Below are 12,418 nucleotides of genomic sequence, written 5' to 3' on the forward strand. Positions count from 1 at the left end.
CCTGGCGTTCCACTATTATCTTCCCAGGTCACGTCCCTTCCTTAGAATCAGGAGGAACGAGCGACGTGGGCGCTGAAAGCCGCGCCCACAGCTCGTCCAGTTCCCGCCTGCCGCTTCGCCCCACCCCACATACCCCTGCTCTGGACCCGTTTCGGAAGCTCGCCAGACAAGACCGCAGTCGGAGTCGCACGCTCGAGCGCGTGCGCACGTCTGCGCGCACCGGCCCCGACGCGAGGCGGCCCCGCCCCCGCCCCGCCCCCGCCGGCCCCGCCCCATCTCCTGCCTTCTGGGCGCTGAGAACCCGGGTAACCGCCCGCGCTCTGCAGCAATGGAGGTCCCCGGGAGCCTGTGCAAGAAAGTCAAGCTGAGCAATAAGGCGCAGAACTGGGTGAGTGGGGGCAGAGGAGGCTAGGAGCCTCCGGCAGCAGCTGGTTCCGGAGCCGCTGCCTTCCTCCCTGCTCCACTGCATCCTCTTTGGAGCGCCAGGGATGGGTACCCGAAGCCGCGGCGCCACCCAGCTGTGGTGGTGGTGCAGGGCGGAGTGGCACGGCTGGGATCTGGGCCGTGCGTGCGGTCCGATCCACCGTCAATGAGAAGAAGGCTCCCTTCCTAGGTCCGATGAGGTCTGGAGTGAACTGGCGGCTCTGAAATCTGTCTCTCTCCACCCCACCACCCCCCACGGAGGAGCTGCACGCATCCCTGGAGTGGCGTTAAGGTCTGCAAAGGAGGCGGAGGCGGGCGCCTTCGGTGTGTTGCTGGTTTTTCTTGGCTCTGCCATTGCATTTAGCTCAGGTTTGGGTCCATCTCCAAGTCTTTCCATTTCTGAGTTTCAGTGTGAAGGGAGCGTACCCAACAATGTGGCCATTCATGAGTTGAGACTGCTCTGAACTGAGGTTCTTTGTGGCTCGGTGTTAAATTGGAATATCTAATAAATAACATGGAGTTTTAAGACTTGATTCCCAGAGACAGTAAGGTGTGGAAAGACTAATGGTTTATAACGTTTTTCATCGACTGCCCTTTGGCTTTGATGGTCAAGTGGTGTGACTTCATTTAGGTTGCTTCCTTCCTTAATTATTCTTTAATAAGAAATAACCTGAAGCTGAGATCATAAGTTCCCATCGGGGTAAGATCTGGGGAGGTGATGTCCAAACTGACAGTCTGGAAAGGACATTTTTATTTCATGTGGTACAACAACAAAATCATGAGGTTTAAATGCAGCCTTTCAAATCATTACCCTTGGTGAGTCAAAGAAAAAAAATAGAAGCTATTTCAGGCAAATATTCATTTGCAGTCATTAATTTACCATATCTGTTGTCAAGGGTTCTCACCTGATTCTTTTTTCCTTTCAGTTAACTCTTAGGTGACAGGGGAAGGAAATAAAGGTGAATTAGAACATTGGAAAGAGCACAAGACTAATCGCCTGATCTCTGGTTCCACCTTTGCCATTTCTAACTGTGATCCTGAGGAAAATCACTTTACTTCTTTAAACCTCAGCTGACTTAAGAAGGGTGTAAGAGGGTGTACTTCACAGGGTTATTTTGAGGAGTAAAGAAGATAATGAATTTGAAAGTGCAGTGAAGTCACTGCCCCGCAACTATTGATATTGATCCTGTTACCTTGAGTATTTCCTGTTTAGAGAAACAAGGTGGACTAAATTAGGGTATGTAAAGGTAATTTCAGTTACACCATCCATTGCTCATTTATTTACTATTCCATTTGCCAAATAAGTGCATATTCTTTATGGAGACATGGAAAAGATGTAAAAATGAGAGTCTTGATGCTTGCATTCTGGTTGCTCATGGCCTGTTTGGGGCAAGTGGCATTTGTCAAGTGATGAGTTTATCATTAAGACCACAATGAATAGTATAAGACAAATTTTTTTCGCAGTCTAGAGGAGAGATTAATTTAGCCTGGGTATTCCGGGGAGGGTTTACTGAGGGAAATGTGCTCAGATTTCAGAGGCATAGGGGAAATGTGTGAATAAGTGTTGAAAATAAGAATTATTTTTTATTCCAGGACTAACTAAGAGTTTAATTACTCTGGAGAGGTTTTGTTGAAGAGTGAAGATAAAATTACGTAAGGTGGGGTAAGGCAACTGGTAATGTTTGCCTGCAGAGTTCAGACTTGATTCTGTGCGAGGTTCTTGATGAGGCCAGAATTTTTAATTTTCTGGGCTTCGTAAGTCTTTCTTTGTCACAGTAGGGAACACCTACCACATTTCCCTCTCACATATACATAAATCAACAGATAGGCACAAGTGTGAAGAACCCGTGCACCTTTAATGATAAAATTGGTGGTCCAGGAAGACCTGTCTGTTGAAGAAATTAGACATTTGTAGAGCCCAGATGTGGTAGCCTTGGAGAACAGATAGGGTTATAGTGAGGTTTAAGTCAATTACAGGCATACCTCATTTTATTGCCCTTTGCAGATACTGTGTTTTCATGAACAGTGAGGCAAGACCCTCCTCCAGCAAAAAGATTAAGGCCGGATTTTGTGAAAGTTACCATTTTTATCAATAAAGTATTTTTAAATTAAGGTATATACATTGTTATTTTTAGATATAATGCTATTACTTATTAGACTACAGTATAGTGTAAACATAATTTATATGTGCACTGGGAAACCAAAAATTTGTGCGATTCACCTTACTGCAGTAAATATTCACTTTATTGCGGTGATCTGGAACCAAACCTGCAGTATCTCTGAGGTATGCCTATAATAGATTTGAAGTCTGTTACATAGAAGTCTATTAAATAGATTTGTCTGCCACATGTCTTTGTTCCAGGTGCTGGGGATGCAGTGGTAAGAAACAGAAAAGGGTTCTGTTTTCAAGGAAATTATATTTTGCCTGGAGAGAGTTAATTAAAAAGCAAACAAAGTCTACAGCCATGCCACCCTGACCGTGTCTGATACCGTCTGATCTCGGAAGCTAAGCAGGGTCAGGCCTGGTTAGTACTTGGATGGGAGACCACCTAGGAAGACCAGGTGCTGTAGGTGGTAAAAAAAAAAAAAAAGCAAACAAATAAATGAATGAGATAATTTTCCCTTCTACCTTTTCTGAACAATTTGTCTCTTATACTGTTAGATGCCTTTCGTAGAGTATTTTTGGGAAGACTGTGGTGGTACAAACAAAATAAAACAAAAACAACAACAGAAAAACAAGAATGCAGAAATGCAGGACACAGCATATCGAAAGCCAAGCAAGAGACCAAAATATTCATTTCTCAGAACATTGGCCTGGCTGTAGTCAGGGGCAGGCATTGATCTTCCTAGAAGCCAGGGATTTGCTGCTGGAATAATTGCCCCCAAAAGAAGAAAAGCTGGCTTTTTACCAAGAACATACTCTTAATGTTGATAATAATAATAATAATAATAATGAGAATGATAGCAAGGTCTAGAACTGCATTGTCCAATCTGATATCCACTAGCCGCCTGTGGCAACTTGAATTTAGATAAGATTAAATATAATAAATTCTGTTCCTTAGTTTCACTAGCCACATTTCCAATGCTATATTGCCTCATGTAGCTAGTAGCCACTGTAGTGGACAGCATAGTCTAGAACATATTCATCATCTCAGTATGACACTTTATTGGACGGGGCAGGTCCAATTGTTACTTTCGTCCCAGGGCAAGGAAATTTTGAGAGATAGTGGCTACTGTTGTGGTTTCAGGCAATTCTGCAACCCTGGCTTCTGGCAGGGTACTCGGCACTGTTAGCCTCCCCTTAGCATAATTGTTTCTCTAAATTTGATATGTGAAACAAGCTTTCCCAGGCTGGCTCTGTTACACTGAATGTTGAGTAGTTCTCTATTCCAGTGGTTCTCAACCAGGTGAAATTTTGCTACTCCCCCCCCGGCCCCAGGGGGCATTTGGCAATATCTGGAGATATTTTTTGGTTACATATGTGTGCGTGTGGTGGGGTGGTGCTTCTGGCTTCTAGTGGGTAGAGGCCAGGAATGCTGCTAAACATCCTAGTGCATGGGACAGCACTAGGCCAAAAAATCCTTAATGCCTAAGTTGAGAAACCCTGGGCCAAAAAGTCATTAATGCCTAAGTTGAGAAACCCTGTTCTACTCTTGGCTTTGAGTAAGAAAAAGGGGGAAATTTATGTAAATCTGAAATGCAAAAGTAGTAATTTAAAATAAAATTCAATTGATCTCTTCTACCACCCTGGAGGTTACCATCTTTTGCTCTGAGATGGATCAATTATCCATAGCAAACCAACAACAAAACTCCAACCTTGAATTGTTTTAGAAGTGCTTTACTAAATAATTAGTTCGAATGAAGAGAATAATGTTGCTTTTTGGTGTTCATCTAGGTGGTAACCATTTTAGTGAAATACCCTTTCCTAAGGACACAGTTCTTTACCAAATAAGTTTTAACTGAGTAAATATAGTGGAACAATTAGACATTATTTTATAGAAGTCCATGTCCTAACTTTAAATGAACACAGCCATTATTCAGGCTCCTTTCTTGTTTTCTCTCTAGGTTGCATCTCTTCCCTTTGTCTTTATCTTTTTTTGTGTTAAGTGTACAATTCAGGTTTTTTTTTAGTATATTCACAGAGTTGTGCAACTATAACTAATATCTAATTTTAGAACATTTTCATCACCCCCCAACAGAAACCCTGTACCCACTAGCAGTCTTTCCTTAACTTCCAGCTTCCCTACCTCCAGGCCCTGACAACACTTTGTGTCTCTGGATTTCCTTCTTCTAGATTTTCCTATAGATGGAACCGGTATATGGCCTTTTCTGTGTGTTTTCTTTCACTTAGCATAATTTTTCAAGCTTAACCCATGTTGTAGCACATATCAATAATTCATCCCTTTATATAGTCAGATAGTATTCCATCATGTAGATATAACACCTCTTATTCATTCATCAGTTAATGGACATTTGAGTTGTATTTAACTTTTAGTGAGCACTGGCTAGGCATGAGAGGGTGGGCCTTGTGGAAAAAGTATAAAACAGTCCATAAATAACAAACAAATGATATGGGCAGTGAATGTTACAGGGACTGTGACATGTAACCAGGCCACCGAATACAGACAGGAATGCCGAGTCAGGAGGAAATACTAACTCATCCTTGGTCCTTCGTGAGACACTCATGTTTTCCCTGCAGAATTATAGGAAGGATTTGTCTAGAGTGGGTGGAAAAGGAAGAGAAAGGAGGAGGGGAACAAGAAGATTGCATGTGGAGGTGGCCTTTTAGATACTTACAAAGTTCGGGCCCTTCCCCTTGCATTTGCAGTAGTTTTAAAAAGTGCTCCTTGATTTACTCTGAAAAACTGGGTGGAGGGTGAATGTGGCAAAATCCTTTTTTTAAAGTTTATTTTTTATTTGAAAAATATTAAACATACATAAACAATAAGCGTCCTCATACCCAGACTGCCACATTTGCTGCCAGAATTTTTTTACATGTAGGAAGCAAGAAACCCCGAGGAAGCATTCTTTTCTAGTGATTAAAACAGATGATCTCTGCTTGTCTATATTTTCTCTCAGCCATATCCTTAGCAGTTTATAGCTTTCAGATAATTTTTATACATTCTACTCAAGTTACTAAGAAAATCAGAAGACATGTTATAGGGCTAAAATGAATTAAAATTAATCAGATACAGGTTTCTTCTTGCACAAATGCAAAGTAGCTTGGAAAAAAATGCCTGAACAAAATGACCAAGTCAAACCAGTTCTGCAGGTGTAGGAAAGGAACTGGTACAGCACCCCGCTTGCTGCCACTCTCATTTCCCGTTTTCAGAGGCAGCTTCCTTCTCCCCAGGCAGCCTGGCTGGGAATCTCAGGGACGAGGTGCCTCTGCTTCTCAAGGGATGCAGATGTCTGTGTTTGAAACCCTGTTTTTGTTTTGTTTTGTTTTGTTTTGTTTTGTTTTGTTTCGTTTTTAAGATATTGGAAATGCAGAGCTGGATAGTTAATGTTTGCTTCATGGGCTTATTGAAAAGAAATAGATCAGGGGACCCATATAATTTTCATAAGCGATTATTGAACATGTAAAAGCACAATTTTATTGGAAATACATCTGTAAATGAGACAATTAGTGGGATGGGGGATGGCTTGTGTGGCGTGCCTATTAAAAGAATTGCCCAACTGTGCCTTTGGCTTCGGAGGATTTCTACTCGAGGGCAGTGTAGTAAGACTCTCATGGGTAGAGATGCCTTTCTCCTGTGCACTGGGAGGATTGTGAAGGGGGAGGTATGAAAAGAGATTGTGACCCTTTGGCACCTTCTCCGCAGACTCCTGTAGAAAAGACTAACTCTGGAAGTTGAAGAGCTGGATGGAAATGCATTCCTTTACCAAGTCCATGCTTACATACCTACAAAGGTGTTTGTTCCCCATTTTGAAGACCTCTGGGCCAAACCACAGCCCCGAGTGGATTTGTCTCCGACTGTTCCATGTCTCAACGTATGGCTGCAGAAAACACAGTCATGGTGTCTGATGTAGCTGTAAATTTAAGATTGTTGACTTCACAGGTGTCCTTCAAGCTGCCCGCAGTCATTCTGCATTCCCTAGTCACTTTTCCCTTTTGTGCTTGATGGTCCCACTGGAGGATGCTTCCCCCCAGGGATCATCAAAGGTCTTAAATGTCCTCCTTTTGATGAACGCTTTGCTGGCTACCCGGTCTAAACATCACTCCTCTGCTATCTCTTCACAGTTTTTGCTTTATTTACCTTTTTCCCTCTTTGAAACTTAGTCCTGTTTAAATTATATAATTTACTGATTTATCTTGGTGTTCTTTTTCCTCGTCTCTCCCTTTAGTCCTTTGGTTCTCAACTTGAACTTGCATCAGAATCACTTGGAGGGCTTTAAAACTCAGATTGCTGGGCCCCAGCCTGGTTTCTGACTTAGTAGGCCTGGGAGAGGACTTGGGAATTTGCACATCTACGGTTCCCGGCAGATGCTGAGATTGCTGGGCAGGGAACTGCACTGTGAGAACCACTGCGCTAGGAATGAGGACTCGATAAGCTCCGTGAGGACAGTGTTTTTTTTGGTATTACTCGTTTCTGTTTCCTCAGCACCTGGAAGAATGTCAAGCATGTAGTGTGCATTCTGTAAATATTTTTTTGAATGATGAATAAAACTGTCTTGAAAAATAAGAGCTACAAGCAATATCGACTACAAATATCCTATCAAAAGAATGCTGACACTTACCTATTTTATAAAGCTATAACTTGTTGCAGAGAACCTAAATTATGTTTTTGCTCTATAGGAAGAGAAAATGGCTATATAATTCATTTTTAGGAAAACAGCTTTATTGAGATATAATTTATATGCCATTCAGTTCACCAGCTTTAAATCTATACAATTAAGTGATTTTTAGTATATTCGGAGTCACCACAATCAGTTTTAGAGCATATTAGTCACCCCCCAAAAGACCCTTGTACTGGTTAGCACTCACTGCCCACTTCCCTCTTCTCCCAACCTCCCAGCCTGAGGCAACCACTAATCTATTTTCTATCTCCGTAGATTTATTTGCCTGTTTTGGACAGTTCATGTAAATGGAATTACAAAATATGTGGTCTTTGTGACTGACTTTCACTTAGCATATGTTTTTTGAAGTTCATCCATGTTGTAGCACACATCAATACTTGTATCATTCTTTTCTATTGCTAAATAATATTCCATTGTGTGACTATATCAAACAATTTTGTTTATACTTAATTTATCCGATTATTAATTGATGGCCACTTTTTGTCATTTATGAATAATGCTGCTGTGAACATATGTGTACAGGTTTGTGTGGACATGTTTTCATTTCTTGTGAGTATGTATCTAAGAGTGGAGTTGTTTGATCATATGGTAACTTTGTGTTTAACATTTTGTGGAACTGCTGTTTTCCAAAGTGGCTGTACTATTTTACATTCCCGCGAGCACATGTATGAGGATTCCCATTCCTACCCTCACCAGCACTCGTATTGTCTGTCTTTGTGATTATAGCCATTCTAGTGTGTGCGTAGTGGTGTCCCATTGTGGTTTCAATTTGCTAATGATGTTGAACATCTTTTAATGCACTTATTTGCCATTTGTATTTTTTCTTTGGAGAAATGTCTATTCAAATCCTTTGAGGCCTATGTGATCTTTTGCCCTGTTTGTTTAAGAAGAAGAAAATTTGGGAGAATGACAATTGCATTCTACTTTTTTGTGTGTATGTGTGGAATAACCATAAATAATAACCAATGTGTTCCACTTTTTTTCATTATGCATGGTCATGATACCCGAAGACATCCCTTCCACACTTCAATTAAGAGTCTGCTCTAATGCCGCCCTCTCAGAGGCCTTTCTCATCTAAAGAGGTGCTCATCCCCCGTCTCTCTTTCCTATCTTACCCTGGTTTGTTTTTCTACAGTGTACTACAGTCAATCTGCTATTATAATAACTTTTACTGGTTTGTCTCCCCCAGTGGAATGTAAGCTCAGTGAGAGAGGGGACCCTGTTTTGTTCACTAGGTGCACTAGTAGGGCCTCAGTAAATACTGGTTGCATGAATGACTGGACGAATGGATGAGTGAGAAAGAGGACTGGGCTCTGCAGTCCACTACTTACTAGTTTTGGGAGCTTGGACAAGTTATTTAACTTTTCTCAGGTTTCGCATCTTCATCTGTAAAATCACTGTCATAAGAATTTCTGTGTCCTTGGGTGTCTATAAGGATTAAATTAATTGTGAATGTAAAGCACTAAACACTGCCAGATACTCTAAAAAAAAAAGCTACTTGTTACTTTTGATCTTTTTCCTTGCTTTGGCATGTTACATAGGGTAGTGACTACCTGTTTACAAGGAATATGTATTTATTTACCTTTAAAAGATTCAAGTGAATGAGAATTCTTCTCCCTCTTCCCTTTTCCAGGGGATGCAGAGAGCAACTAATGTCACCTATCAAGCTCATCATGTCAGCAGAAACAAGAGAGGTCAGGTGGTGGGGACCAGAGGTGGCTTTCGTGGTTGCACAGTTTGGCTGACAGGTATAGTCAGAGAACGATAAACCAGTATATTTCAAAAGCAGCGTTGTAGACAACCTTGGAATAGGAGTAAGCATGTTTAAATTTTGAGCTTAGTTCTTGTATCTGGAGTGTCATAACGTGTAACTGACAAAGTTGCTTAATAACAACGTATTTCCTTTTGGTAATTGTGTTCTTTGTAAAAACCAGAATGTATATGAAAACTGCCTTCTAGTTGATAACTGCATTACATTCTATAGACTTTTGCATGAATATAAGACCTAGATTCTACCTTCACGAAACTAATAATGTAAATTATATGGAGAGAAGGAGTGAGTGATAAAGATAATCCATTTTTATCATTCAGCTTTTGTCTCTCATTGGTTCTTGTGTTGATTTTCCCAGAGTCTCTCTTTGGGCTTAGTCGTAGCAGGCTGGGGAGAGGGTAAATTCATGCAGATTTTGGAGGTAGATTTAAAAGTGATGGATTCTTTTACTTCTAGGAATTGTATTTAAAATTTAGTTACGTTTCACCAAATTGCCTACTTAAAATTTAAACCTATTTACTCTCCCACCAATAATGTGGGAAGAGGGTCCATTTTCCATTGTCTTTGGTAATACTAGGTACTACCAATCCTTACAATATTTGCCGACTGTTAAAATGTTAAAAACATTTCTATTTTGGTTTCAATGTTAGACAGGTCCGTTTCCTTTTAAATGAAAGAAGACAGCACATCAGTCTTCGCATCTCATTCTTAAGTAGATTGTTGTTAAATTGTTACTTTTACATTGTCCAGTTTTGTAACACAACATTCTGTTCTCAAATCTTAAATTTCTATAATTGTTTGTATTCAAGTTCTATAAGTAAATTGATTGAATACTTCCCTTACTATCAGCTCTTTTATTATGGCATGCCTCCTCATGAGCTCTTTGAGTCAAGCTTTGTCTGTGTTTCATTGTTAAGTAGTTTTGGTAAGATGGTTTTCTGTTGAGTTCTGAATTCCCTGAGTTTTTATTTTCCAGAATGTCTGTCTATTATGACAGCTTGTCTGGGTAAAATATATATATTTGTTTCATTCTCTCTTTGTCTGGAATTCTTAAGACATTTCTCCATTGTCTCCTGGTATTACATGTTGTGAACAAGTGTGAGAGTAATCTGATTTTTTACCTTCTCTTTAGGAGCTTTCCTTGTTCATCTGGATGCCTGAAGAATTATTTCTTTTCCTATATTTTCTGTTAGAAGTTTTGCCTTTCTTATTTAGGCCCTTTGTCCATCTGCAGTTGACTTTTATGTGTGGTGTGAAGGAGGGATCCATTTTCTTTTTTTCCATATGGGTAATCATTTGTCCCAAGAGCATATATTAATGAGGTATCCTTTGTCTCTGATCTGCAGTGCCAGCTGTCATATATCAAGTTTCCACTCGTGTAGATTTGTTCCTGGGCTCTCTGATCTGTTCCACTGGCCTCTGTGTCGGTTCCTCTATTATTACCACACTGTCTTTATTTTTTTTCTGTGAGTCTTGAAATCCAGTGGAATACGTCCTTTTACCTTATTCTTCATCAGAAATAAGAATACTTTTCTTTTTTGCCTCTTTGCATTATTGTATAAATGTTTTAATTAGTTTAACAGTTCCCCCAAAAGCCTGTTGGGATTTAATTTGGAATCACATTATATGAAAAGGTTAATTTGGGGAAAAATTGATCTTTAGAACATTGGATATTGGGTACTCCTTTTCTTGAACATGGTATATTCCTTTTATTTTACCACTGAGGATGCTTATAAATACTCTATCAGATTTTTGGTACTTGCTTTATGCTCCTGTGTATATTCGGTTTTCACAAATGTGTATTTGAAAAGAATGTAGTTTTTTCTGATGTGTGCAGTAATCTATATGTTCACTGGATCAGACTTGTTAGTTGTTGAATCTATAGGCTTCATTGATTTTTTTTTTTTGATGTTGGAAATGGAAGTCAAGATTTCTTTTTCTTGCAATTCGGTAACTTAACCAGGATCTTTCAAGGTATTAAGTGGCTTGCATTCTCCTGGATCATAGTTTGCTTTTTCTCATATTTTATTTTAGATAAGTTTTCTTGTTTTGTATTTTTACTTTGGTTAGTATAGTAGTATCCTAGGACTGCTGAACCAAATCACTGCAAATTGGGTGGCTTCAGACAAAAATTTGTTCCCTCACAGTTCTGGAGGCTAGAAGTCTGAGGTCAAGGTGTCAGCAGGGTTGCTGCCTTTTCTGCACGCTGAGGGAGAACGTGTTCCATTCTTCCCTCCTTGCTTGTGGAGGTTGCTGGCAATCCTTTGAGATGCATCACTTTAATCTCTGCCTGTATTCCCACCACCTTCTCTCTGTGCCCTCATGCGGCTACCTTATAAGTACCTCCGTCATTGGATTTAGGATCCACCCTAATCCTGTGTGACCTCATTTTAATTTAACTAATTACATCCACAAACACCCTGTTTCATAGTCTGAGGTTCCATGTAGACATGAATTTTAGGAGGACACTATTCATCCCGGTATAATTGGTTTCTTTTCTTCGGGTATACCAAATCTTAGTTTGGGGCTGTCTTTTATTATCTATCGATTTTCTCTGACTGCTTTAATTTCTTTATATTTTTGTCCATGTTCACTGTAATCATATTAGTGAAACCTTCTGTGTCAGTAATTCAATTTTCAGGAGTGTCAATTCTTACTGTTTCAAATAACATGTGTACATTAAAAAATATATATATGTGTGTATAAATAGACACTTTTATTGTAATTTAGGTTGTCTTCGTTGTATAACAAGTTTAAATTTTCAGGTTTCAGTTTTTTTTTTTTCTTTCTGATACTTGTTGCTCGACTGGTAGTTAAAAACAACAAAAATAGAAAAAAAAAGAACAAGCTGCTCTTCCCCAGCCTCCATCTCTTTTGGTATTATTGCTGTCTTAACAAATTACCCAAAACCTACTGGTATAAAACAACCATTTAATTTGTTTACCATTTTGTGGGTAAGGAATACAAAACGGTTCAGCGAAGCAGTTTTCACTTAAGTCTTGCTTGGTTGTAGTCATGCTTGTGTGGGCTGCAGTCATCTGAGGCCTCAGCTGGGCTCCTTGTCTGCAGTGACTCACTCAGTTGATGATGCTTGTCAGCTGGGAGTTTAGCTGCCTGAGGCTATTGACTGGAATACCTACTTGTGACCTCTGGGTATTAAATATAGCAGGCTTATCTCAAATTAAGTGTCCAAAGAGAAGCTGCATAGCCTTTTCTGATCTAGCCTTAGAGGTCACACATTGTCATTTTTACTGTACTCTTTTGGCCACAAGTGGGTCCTAAGGCCAGCCTAGATTCAAGGGCAGGGAATTAGGCAATACTTCCTGATCTGATGGCAGCATCATCACATTGTAGAAGAGCTTGCAGGAAGGGAAATGTCTATTGTGGCCATCACTGGAATATATAATCTGCTATACTCATATT

General features: G+C 40.0%; 1 protein-coding gene and 1 pseudogene across 1 annotated transcript in view; both read left to right on the plus strand.

The window, feature by feature from the left end:
• Positions 1–235: 235 nt before the first annotated feature.
• Positions 236–12,418, plus strand: part of PAPSS1 (3'-phosphoadenosine 5'-phosphosulfate synthase 1) — an 84,124-nt gene continuing 71,941 nt past the window's right edge. Inside the window, exons 1-2 of the mRNA XM_011361466.2 lie at positions 236–388; positions 8,858–8,972. Of these exons, the coding sequence (XP_011359768.1) occupies positions 329–388; positions 8,858–8,972 (175 nt within the window). The 5' untranslated portion in view covers positions 236–328. The remainder of the gene's footprint in view (positions 389–8,857; positions 8,973–12,418) is intronic.
• Positions 2,879–2,997, plus strand: LOC111740749 (annotated as a pseudogene).

The sequence above is a fragment of the Pteropus vampyrus genome, unplaced genomic scaffold (assembly GCF_000151845.1).
Source record: "Pteropus vampyrus isolate Shadow unplaced genomic scaffold, Pvam_2.0 Scaffold67, whole genome shotgun sequence".
Taxonomy (NCBI): Eukaryota; Metazoa; Chordata; class Mammalia; order Chiroptera; family Pteropodidae; genus Pteropus; species Pteropus vampyrus.